At 41.1% G+C, this 11481-nt stretch overlaps 1 protein-coding gene across 1 annotated transcript; it reads right to left on the bottom strand.

The window, feature by feature from the left end:
- Positions 1–1507: 1507 nt before the first annotated feature.
- Positions 1508–2566, bottom strand: LOC128050514 (putative gustatory receptor clone PTE01). Its single transcript, XM_052642768.1, has one exon. It carries the CDS (start codon positions 2402–2404, stop codon positions 1508–1510), a length of 897 nt encoding a protein of 298 aa, XP_052498728.1. The 5' UTR covers positions 2405–2566.
- Between the last annotated feature and the right edge of the window lie 8915 nt (positions 2567–11481).

The raw sequence follows: 11481 nt of genomic DNA, 5'->3' as shown, positions 1-11481 counted from the left end.
GAGGGCGGGAGGAGAGGGGGATGACAAAGGATGAAATGATTGGATGACATCACCAACTCAATCGACATGAGTTTGGGTGGACTCCAGGGGTTGGTGTTGGATGGGGATGCCTGGCGTGCTGTGGTTCATGGGGTCGCATGGAGTCGGACACGACTGAGTGACTGAACTGAACTGAACTGAAAGCAAAGCCCAGGTGTATGATGTAGAGAAGCTAAATGAAGAAAATTATCAGAAACAATGTGTAAACACATTGTCTAGTGTTTAAGTAGGCTCTTTGTATCTTCCCCCCTCTGACCTCTGATCTCTCTCAGATCTTGAACATTTGTGCATGAGCAGTTAGGACCCAATGTTTAGAGGTCACCTTTGAGTGAAAGATCTAACTTACATCAGTAGTTTCCTACCTTGGCCATATACTAGAAACACCTGAGTACTTTTTAAAATCCTCATACTCAGACCACACCCAAGTCAGTTAAATCAGAATATCTGGTCATGAGACCCAGGGGTCAGAATTTTTAAACTTTCCAGATGATTTCAAAAACAGCCAAGGTTGAGAAGCTGTGACAGGCATACTCACACATAACTGCATGCAGAGATGTGAAAAATAGAATTTACTATGGAAAATACATGGGCTTCCCTGGTGGCTTAGATCATAAAGAATCTGCCTACAGTACAGGAGACCTGGGTTCAATTGCTGTCTTGGGACGATTCCCTGGAGAAAGGCATGGAAACCCACTTCAGTATTCTTGCCTGGAAAATCCCCATGGACAGAGGAGCCTGGTGGCTACAGTATACTCTTTGGGGTCCCAAAGAGTCATACGCAAATGAAGCAACTAGGCACGTGCACATAGAAATTACATAAGGGCTGTGGAAGAATTGTAAACTTTCAATGTATTAAAAGAAAAATTTTTGAAGATTTTATTTTTATTAGCTACTATACCATAATACATAAGGTAGTTACAAAGTTGAGAACTAAAACCTGAAGAACAATGTAAAAAGATATGAAAGCTAATTTTTACTTGCTTGTGGCTCTCTGATATAGATACTTTTTCCTTTTTTCCTTAGAGGATAATTGCTTTACAATATTGTGTTGGCTTCTGCCATTCATCAACATGAATCAGCTATAGGTATACATATGTTCCCTCCTTCTGGAGCCCCCGTCCCATCTCCCATCCCATTCTACCCCTCTTGGTTGTCACAGAGCACTGGGTTGAGATTCCTGTGTCACATAGCAAATTCTCACTTGCTATTTATTTTACATGTGGTAATATATAAATGAAAGGGAATTATTTATATCTTGAGGATGCTTGGGCTACCAATTATAAACTATAAAATCTCTGTAGATACAACAATATTCAGTCAAAAAGTGAATATGACATGCAAAGGATGATAGAACTCTCGAATGGTCAGATAAGGACCTAAAAAAGGAGTAACAATTAAGCTGTTAAGGAGGAGATGTGAAGCCATAAGGGCTACAGAATTGATGTCCTGAGAGGTGGAATTTTTAGGTCTAGATGTTAATTTTGCTGCATTTTTCAACCTTATACACTCCAAATGGGTGGCACAGGTACAAAGATGAGATTATTTTGCTGAACAATTTCCACATGGCCCTTTTGATGTCTCTGTTCCTAAGACTGTAGATGAAGGGGTTCAGCATGGGGGTGACCACAGTGTACACCACTGATGCTGTCACATCCTTCCTGGGAGATTGTGAGATGGCTGAGATGAGGTACACCCCAAGGCCTGTTCCATAAAATAAGCAAACAACTGCCAGGTGGGAGCCACAGGTGGAGAAGGCTTTATATTTCCCACCTGTTGAGGGGATTCTCAGAATGGAAGAAAGAATTTTATAGTAAGAGAAAAAGATTCCTGATAAAGGGAGAAAACCAAAGATGGTACCAACAAAATACATGACTATGTTATTGGTGACAGTGTCAGAACAGGCCAGGTCGAGGAGCAGAGAAGGGTCACAGAAGAAGTTAGAAATTTCCACATCCTTGAAGCAGGTAAGTTGTAACACAATCAAATTGTGCACCTGGGACTCCAAAAGGCTAACCAAGAAAGACACCAAAACTAAGGAGCAGCACAGGCAGGGGTTCATGATGGCCGTGTAGTGCAGTGGATGACAGATGGCCACAAACCGGTCATAGGCCATAGCAGTCAGGAGCGTGCAATCCATGCCTCCAAAAAGGCTAAAAATAGACATCTGAGTCAGGCAGCCTTCACAGGAGATGACTCTGCTGTGAGTTTGGATGTTCACAATCATATTGGGGACAGTGCTGGAGATGAAACCAATGTCAACCAAGGACAGGTTGGAGAGGAAGAAGTACATGGGGGTGTGGAGGTGGGAGTCAGAGGTGACGGCCTGGATGATGAGCAGGTTTCCCAGCACAGTGACCAGGTACATGGACAGAAACAGGATACAGAGCAAAGGCTGCAGTTCTGGATCATCTGACAGGCCCAGGAGGAAGAATTCTGAGACACTGGTTAGATTCTGTGTTAGATTCTGTGGTTGTATGTATCTTGGACACCTTTGAAAAAGAAAAGAGTTTGGAAGAAAGATAACAAGAAAATGGCATGTACACTGTATCCATTGAAAAATTCAGACTTAAATCGAAGAAAGTATGGAAAACCATGAGGCCATTTAGGTATGGCCTAAATCAAATCCCTTATGATTATACAGTGAAAGGGACAAATAGATTCAAGGGATTAGATCTGATAGAGTGCCTGAAGAACTATGGATGGGGGTTTGTAACATTGTAGAGGAGGCAGTGATCAAAAGCATGCCCAAGAAAAAGAAATGCAAAAAGGCAAATGGTTGTCTGAGGAGGCCTTACAAATAGCTGAAAAAAGTAGAGATGCAAAAGGCAAAGGAAATAAGGAATAAATAGCCATCTGAATGCAGAGTTCCAAAGAATAGCAAGGAGAGATAAGAAAGCCTTCCTAAGTGAACAATGCAAAGAAATAGGGGAAAACAATAGAATGGGAAAGATTAGAGATCTCTTCAGAAGAATTATAGATGCCAAGGGAACATTTCATGCAAAGGTGGGCACCAGTAAAGGACAGAAACTGTATGGGCCTAACAGAAGCAGAAGATATTAAGAAGAGGTGGCAAGAATACACAGAAGAACTGTACAAAAAAGGTCTTAATGACCCAAATTACCACTCTAGTCATTTGACTAGAGCCAGACATTCTGGAATGTGAAGTCAAGTGGGCCTTAAGAAGTATTACTATGAAAAAGTTAGTGAAGGTATTTGAATTCTAACTTAGCTGTTTCAAATCCTAAAAGATGATGCTGTTAAAGTGCTGCAATCAATATGCCAGCAAATTTGGAAAGCTCAGCCACAGGACTGAAAAGGTCAGTTTTCATTCCAATCCCAAAGAAATGTTAAAAGCGTTAGTTACTCAGTCGTGTCCAACTCCTAGTGACCCCATGAACTGTAGCCTGCCAGGCTCCTCTGTCCTTGGCATTCTCCAGGCAAGAATACTGGAGTGGGCTGCAATTCCCTTCTCCAGGGATCTTCCCAACCCAGGGATCAAACCTGAGTCTCATGCATTGTAGGCAGTTTGTTTACCATCTGAGCCATCAGGGAAACATAATCCCAAAGAAGGGAAAAGCCAAAGAATGTTCAAACTACCACACAAGTGTACTCATTTCACAGGCTAGCAAGGCAGTGCTCCAAATCCTTCAAGCTAGGCTTCAATAGTACGTGAACCAAGAACTTGTAGATGTACAAGCTGGATTTATTATTTTTTAAATATAAATTTATTTTAATTGGAGGCTAAGTACTTACAATATTGTATTAGTTTTGCCATACATTGGCATGAATCCACCAAGAGTGTACATGTGTTCCCCGTCCTGAACCCCCTTCCCACTTCCCTCCCCATTCCATCCCTCTGGGTCATCCCAGTGCACCAGCCCCGAGCACACTGTATCCTGCATCAGACCTGGACTGGCGATTAGAAAAGAGGAACCAGAGATCAAATTGTCAATGTCTGTTAGAATATAGAAAAAGCAAGGGAATACCAAAAAACATCTACTTCTGCTTCATTGACTATGCTAAAGCCTTTGACTATGTGGATCACAGCAAACTGGAAAATACTTAGAGATGGGAATACCAAATCACCTTAGCTGCCTCCTGGGAAACCTGTATGCAGGTCAAGAAGCAACAGTTAGAACCGGACATGGAACAATGGACTGGTTCCAAATTGGGAAAGGAGTATGTCAAAGCTGTATATTGTCACCCTGCTTATTTAACTTATATTCACCATAAACATCATGCAAAATGCGGGGCTGGATGAAGCACAAGCTGGAATTAAGATTGCTAACAGAAATATCAATACCTCAGAATGCAGATGACACCACCCTAAACGCAGAAAGCGAAGACTAATTGAAAAGCATCTTGAAGAAAGTGAAAGAGGAGAATAAAAAAGCTGGCTTAAAACTCAACACGCAAAAACTAAGATCATTGTATCTGGTCCTGTTGCTTCATGGGAAATGAATGGGAAAACAACAGAAACAGTAACAGACTTTATTTTCTTGGGCTCTAAAATCATTGCGGACAGTGACTGCAGCCATGAAATTAAAAGATGCTTGCTCCTCGGAAGGAAAGATATGATAAACCTAGACAGCATATTAAAAAGAAGAGACATTGCTTTGCCGACAAAGGTCCATATAGTCAAAGCTGTGGTTTTTCCAGTAGTCATGTATGGATGTGGGAACTGGACCATCAATAAGGCCAATCACCAAAGAATTAATGCTTTTGAACTGTGGTGTTGGAGAAGATTCTTGAGAGTCCCTTGGACAGACAACAAAGAGACCAAACCAGTCAATCCTAAAGGAAATCAGTCCTGAATAGTCCTCAATAGTCATTAGTCAATAGTCATTGATGCTAAAGCTGAAGTGTCAATACTTTGGCCACCTGATTCAAATAGCTGACATATTAGAAACACCCTGATGCTGGGAAAGATTGAAAACAGGAGGAGAAGGGGGCAACAGAGGATGGAGAGATGGTTGGACAATCTATGCAGAGATGGCTGGATGGCATCACCTACACAGGGGACATGAGTTTGAGCAAGATCTGGGAGATGGTGAAGGACAGGGAAGCCTGGTGTGCTGCAGTCCATGAGGTCAAAAAGAATCCATCACAACTGATACACTGAACAACAAGAATCAATTCATTCCCGTCTGTATATCCCAACTGTCATGTTTGTCTTGTTGTGGAAAAAATCATGCTCCCAGACTCCCTTCACTTTCACTGTCTCCCTCAGCACTTACTGGGCTGGACTGCATCTCTGCAGGAGCATGACTAAGAAGCATAGACTCTCCTGCCTGGTGTGTGATGCAGTCTCAGGGTCCCTCCTCAGGACGGGCAGGAAGACAGACTAAGGCTGGACCTTCTGATGCAGGTTCCTACAAAGGATGGGAACATAAGTGTGGAGCCAGAGTACTAGAACAGGCAAGTTAATTAGCTGGAGGCTAATTATTTACAATGTTATGACCTTAGGGCTCAATGCTCACAGATCATCATTAGCCAGTTGGTCCATGTTGTCCCAAACTCTGGGGACTTGTTAATATTAATGGAAAAGGAAAAGGAGAAAAGTGGATGTCCTGGGAAGGGTCTGGGTCCCTTTTCATCTCAGGAGGAAATTCCACGTACTCTTGCTTCTGACCTCCAAGGTGCAGGATCTTAATATAACACCAGACCTTTTTTCTCAATTTACCACTCAATGTGTAATTTTGATATGTTGAAATCCACTGTATCAATAATGAAATCTATGGAGCATGAGGTCTAGACCAATGATGCGATACACTTTACATTTTCAGAGTTAATAATTGCCTCTAAAGAAAACGTACTTTCATCTCTTTACTTCAGCTCACAGTCAATGGGAGGAAATACACAACGGAATTAAAACCAGGAGCTGGAATCAGTGAGAGCATCTCAGATCCTGCCCACCACACAGGCCTCATCCTCTTATCAGGAATCTGTGCTCCAAACCCTTCAAGGGTCAGGTCTTGCCCATCTGATTTGCTGTATATTCCCCAGATTCACTGTGCCAACATGATCTAAACAAAAAAAAAAATCCCTGGAAACAAACTACAAATTGGTAGGCCTTCCTCTCCACTGGGTACTTCTGCAGACCTGACTCGACAGCTTCCAGTCATGCTGTCTCACATAGACCCCTGGTTTGATACACTATGAGAGCCCCTCCATCAGCATCAGGACAACCTGCAGTTGTCGCATGAACAGATGTAACAAATTTCCATGTGTTACGTTTCTCATGTTTCTAATTTCTGCTAATTCTAAAGAATCCATTCAAGTCTGGATATATTTTCTCTTGGTTTCTTTGTGGTCTCAGCTCTTGAGGACTTTAATACTATGTGGATTTGGCTTACCCATTTTTACTAGTGGATAAAGTGGGATGTATGCGGAGAGTGGTGGGATGTAACCTTCTCAGTTCTGTCTATGCAATCTTCATGACAGAGTATGCTCTCTTGAGGAATGCGGAGGTTGGTTTGTCATTAAGTGATATGAAGAAATCTTTAATTTAAACTCTATCAGATTGGATATGGAGGAAAGAATGTTATGCAGCCATGTATGAGCAAGTGACAGAGGGTATTTTTAAGGGAGATCACATTGCGGTTATGCACAGGCAGATATGAGAGGAAGAAACTGGGGGCTGTGGCATTTAAATATTTAGTTCTTGGCAAAAAAAAAATGTATCACTAAACTGAAATGCTTTCATACTGAGAGCAAGGAATAAGATTCGAGGGTCAAAGACAAAGATGAATTTATAGGGCATGAGGCATGAAAACCAAGGTAGATATGTTTGTCCCATAAAATGTGATGTATGTCTTGTTCTTTTCCCAGTTCCCAGTTCAATACCTTCTATCATGATGAGTAGGGAAGTGATGTCTCTCAGTTGTGTCCGACTCTTTGTGACCCCATGGACTGTATCCTCTGTCCATGGGATTTTCCAGGCAAGAGTACTGGAGTGGGTTGCCATTTCCTTCTCCAGGGGATCTTCCCGACCTAGGGATCGAACTGTAGTCTCCCGCGCTATAGGCAGACGCTTTTACCATCTGAGCCATTAGGGAAGTATCCATGACCAAAGAACAACTCAGTAGAGTTGATTATGGGATGCCCTGATGTTGTTGTTGTTCAGTCGCCTGTTTGTGCCTGACTGTTTGTGACCCCATGGACTGCAGCATGGCCAGGCTTCCCTGTCTTTCACCATCTCCCAAAGCTTGCTCAAACTCATGTCTGTTGAGTTGGTGATGCCATCCAATCATCTCATCCTCTGTCATCCCATTCTCCTGCATTAAATCTTTTCCAGCATCAAGGTAGTTTCTAATGAGTCAGCTCTTCATATCAGGTGGCCCAAGTATTGGAGCTTCAGCTTCAGCTTCAGCATCAGTCCTTTCAGTCAATATTCAGGATTGATTTCCTTTAGGATTAATGGGTTTCACTAATGGGTTTCATTAATGGGTTTTAATGCTAGGATTAATCTCCTAGCAGTTCAAAGGACTCTCAAGAGTTCTTCTCTAAAAACCACAGTTTGAAAGCATCAATTCTTCAGCACTCAGCCTTCTTTACTGTCCAACTCTCACATCCATATATGACTACTGGAAAAACCATAGCTTTGACTATATGGACCTTTATTGCTGCTGCTGCTAAGTCACTTCAGTCGTGTCTGACTCTGCACGACCCCATAGATGGCAGCCCATCAGGCTCCCCCGTCCCTGGGATTCTCCAGGCAAGAACACTGGAGTGGGTTGCCATTTCCTTCTCCAATGCATGAAAGTGAAAAGTGAAAATGAAGTTGCTCAGTCGTGTCCGACTCTTAGAGACCCTACGGACTGCAGCCTACCAGGCTCCTCTGTCCATGGGATTTTCCAGGCAAGAGTACTGGAGTGGGTTGCCATATTAGCAAAGTGATTTCTCTGCTTTTCAATATGCTATCTTGCTCTGTCATAGCTTTTCTTCCAAGGAGCAAATGTCTTTTAATCTCATGACTGTAGTCACTGTCAGGAATGATTTTAGAGCCCAGGAAAAGAAAATCTGTTATTGTTTCCATTGTTTCTCCATATATTTACCAGGAAGTGATGGGACCAGATGCCATGATCTTAGTTTTTTGCATGTTGAGTGTTAAACCAGCTTTTTCATGTTCCTCTTTCACCTTCATCAAGAGGCTCTTTAGTTCCTCTTTGCTTTCTGCATTTAGGGTGGTGTCAGGTGCATATCTGAGGTTGTTGATATTTGTCCTGGCAATCCTGTTTCCAGCCTGTGAGTCATCCAGCCTGGCATTTTGCATGATGTTCATGGTGTATATGAGTTAAATAAGCAGAGTGACAATATACAGCCTTGACGTACTCCTTTCCCAGTTTTGAAATAGTCCATTCTTCCATGTCCAGTTCTAACTGTTTCTTCTTGTCCTACATACAGGTTTTCTCAGGAGGCAGCTAAGGTGGCCTGGTATTCCCATCTCTTTAAGAATTTTTAACAGTTTTCTCGTGATTCATGAAGTAAAGACTCCAACATAGTCAATGAAGCAGAAGTAGATAGTTTTCTGGAATTCCCTTGCTTTTTCTATAACAACTCGATAGCTGGTTCCTTTGTCTTTTCTAAATCCAACTCGTCCATCTGGAATTCTCTGTTCATGTACTGTTGAAGCCTAGCTTGAAGGATTTTGAGCATTACCTTACTAGCAGGTGCAATGAGCACAACTGTGCAGTAGTTTGAACATTCTTTGGCATTGCCCTTCTTTGCAATTGAAATGAAAACTGACCTTTTCCAACCCTGTGGCCATTGCTGGGTTTTCCAAATGAGTGAGGGTAGCACTTTAACGGTGTCATCTTTTAGGATTTGAAATAGCTCAGCTGGAATTCCATCAATTCCACTAACTTTGTTGTAATGCTTCCTAAGGCTCACTTGACTTCACATTCCAGGATGTCTGGCTCTAGGTGATGACCACACCATCATGGTTATCCAGGTCATTAAGACCTTTTTCATACAATTCTTCTGTGTATTCTTGCCACCTCTTTTTCTTTTTTTTTAATTTTTATTTTTACTTTATTTTACTTTACAATACTGTATTGGTTTCGCCATACACCAACACAAATCCACCATGGGTGTACATGAGTTCCCAAACATGAACCCCCTCCCACCTCCCACCCCACACCATCCCTCTGGATCATCCCCGTGCACCAGCCCCAAGCATCCTGCATCCTGCATCAAACATAGACTGGCAATTCATTTCTTGCATGATAGTATACATGTTTCAATGCCATTCTCCCAAATCATCCCACCCTCTCCCTCTCCCTCAGAGTCCAAAAGTCTGCTCTACACATCTGTGTCTGCTTTGCTGTCTCACATACAGGGTCATCATTACCATCTTTCTAAATTCCATATATATGTGTTAGTATATGGTATTGGTGTTCTTCTTTCTGGCTTACTTCACTCTGTAAAATTGGCTCCAGTTTCATCCATCTCATTAGAACTGATTCAAGTGTATTCTTTTTAATGGCTGAGTAATACTGCATTGTGTATATGTACCACAGCTTTCTTATCCATTCATCTGCTGATGGACATCTAGGTTGTTTCCATGTCCTGGCTATTATAAACAGTGCTGCAATGAACATTGGGGTACATGTGTCTCTTTCTATTCTGGTTTCCTCAGTGTGTATGCCCAGCAGTGGGATTGCTGGGTCATAAGGCAGTTCTATTTGCAATTTTTAAAGGAATCTCCACACTGTTTTCCATAGTGGCTGTACTAGTTTGCATTCCCACCAACAGTGTAGGAGGGTTCCCTTTTCTCCACACCCTCTCCAGCATTTGTTGCTTGTAGACTTTTGGATCACAGCCATTCTGACTGGTGTGAAGTGGTACCTCAGTGTGGTCTTGATTTGCATTTCTCTAATAATGATTGATGTTGAGCATCTTTTCATGTGTTTGTTAGCCATCCATATGTCTTCTTTGGAGAAATGTCTATTTAGTTCTTTGGCCCATTTTTTGATTGGGTCGTTTATTTTTCTGGAATTGAGCTGCATAAGTTGCTTGTATATTTTTGAGATTAGTTGTTTGTCAGTTGTTTCATTTGCTATTATTTTCTCCCATTCAGAAGGCTGTCTTTTCACCTTGCTTATATTTTCCTTTGTTGTTCAGAAGCTTTTAATTTTAATTAGATCCCATGTTTATTTCTTCTTTTATTTCCAGAATTCTGGGAGGTGGATCATAGAGGATCCTGCTGTGATTTATGTCGGAGAGTGTTTTGCCCATGTTCTTCTCTAGGAGTTTTATAGTTTCTGGTCTTACGCCTAAAGACTCCACCAGAAAATTACTAGAGCTAATCAATGAATATAGTAAACTTGCAGGATATAAAATCAACACACAGAAATCCCTTGCAATCCTATACACTAATAATGAGAAAGTAGAAAAAGAAATTAAGGAAACAATTCCATTCACCATTGCAATGAAAAGAATAAAATACTTAGGAATATATCTACCTAAAGAAACTAAAGACATATATATAGAAAACTATAAAACACTGATGAAAGAAATAAAAGAGGACACTAATAGATGGAGAAATATTCCATGTTCATGGATTGGAAGAATCAATATAGTGAAAATTTGTATATTACCCAAAGCAATCTACAGATTCAATGCAATCCCTATCAAGCTAGCAGCGGTATTTTTCACAGAACTAGAACAAATAATTTCACAATTTGTATGGAAATACAAAAAACCTCGAATATCCAAAGCAATCTTGCGAAAGAAGAATGGAACTGGAGGAATCAACTTGCCTGACTTCAGGCTCTACTACAAAGCCACAGTCATCAAGACAGTATGGTACTGGCACAAAGACAGAAATATAGATCAGTGGAACAAAATAGAAAGCCCAGAGATAAATCCACACACATATGGACACCTTATCTTTGAGAAAGGAGGCAAGAATATACAATGGAGTAAAGACAATCTCTTTCACAAGTGGTGCTGGGAAAACTGGTCAACCACTTGTAAAAGAATGAAACTAGATCACTTTCTAACACCACACACAAAAATAAACTCTTTTTCTTTTTTAAAAAAATATTTATTTATTTTTAATTGAAGGATAATTGCCTTACCAAATTTTGTTGTTTTCTTTTAAGCTTTAACATGAATCAGCCCCTCCCCTTTGATCTTCCCTTTCATCTCCTTCCCCATCCCATGCCACTAAGTTGATATAGAGCCCCTGTTTGAGTTTCCTGAGCCATACAGCAAATTCCTGTTGGCTATCTATTTTACATATGGTAAGGTAAGTTTCCATGTTACTCACTCCATACATCTCACCCTCTCCTCTCCTATCCCGAGGTCCATAACTCTATTCTTTATGTCTTTTTCTTCATTTCTGCCCTCCAAATAAATTCTTCAGTATCATTTTTCTATATTCTGTATATGTGCATTAGAATACGATATTTATCTTTCTCTTTCTGACTCACTTCA

Source organism: Budorcas taxicolor, chromosome 7 (genome assembly GCF_023091745.1).
Source record: "Budorcas taxicolor isolate Tak-1 chromosome 7, Takin1.1, whole genome shotgun sequence".
NCBI lineage: Eukaryota > Metazoa > Chordata > Mammalia > Artiodactyla > Bovidae > Budorcas > Budorcas taxicolor.
The sequence above is the reverse complement of the archived record's forward strand: the minus strand, read 5'-3'. Positions and strand labels throughout refer to the sequence as shown.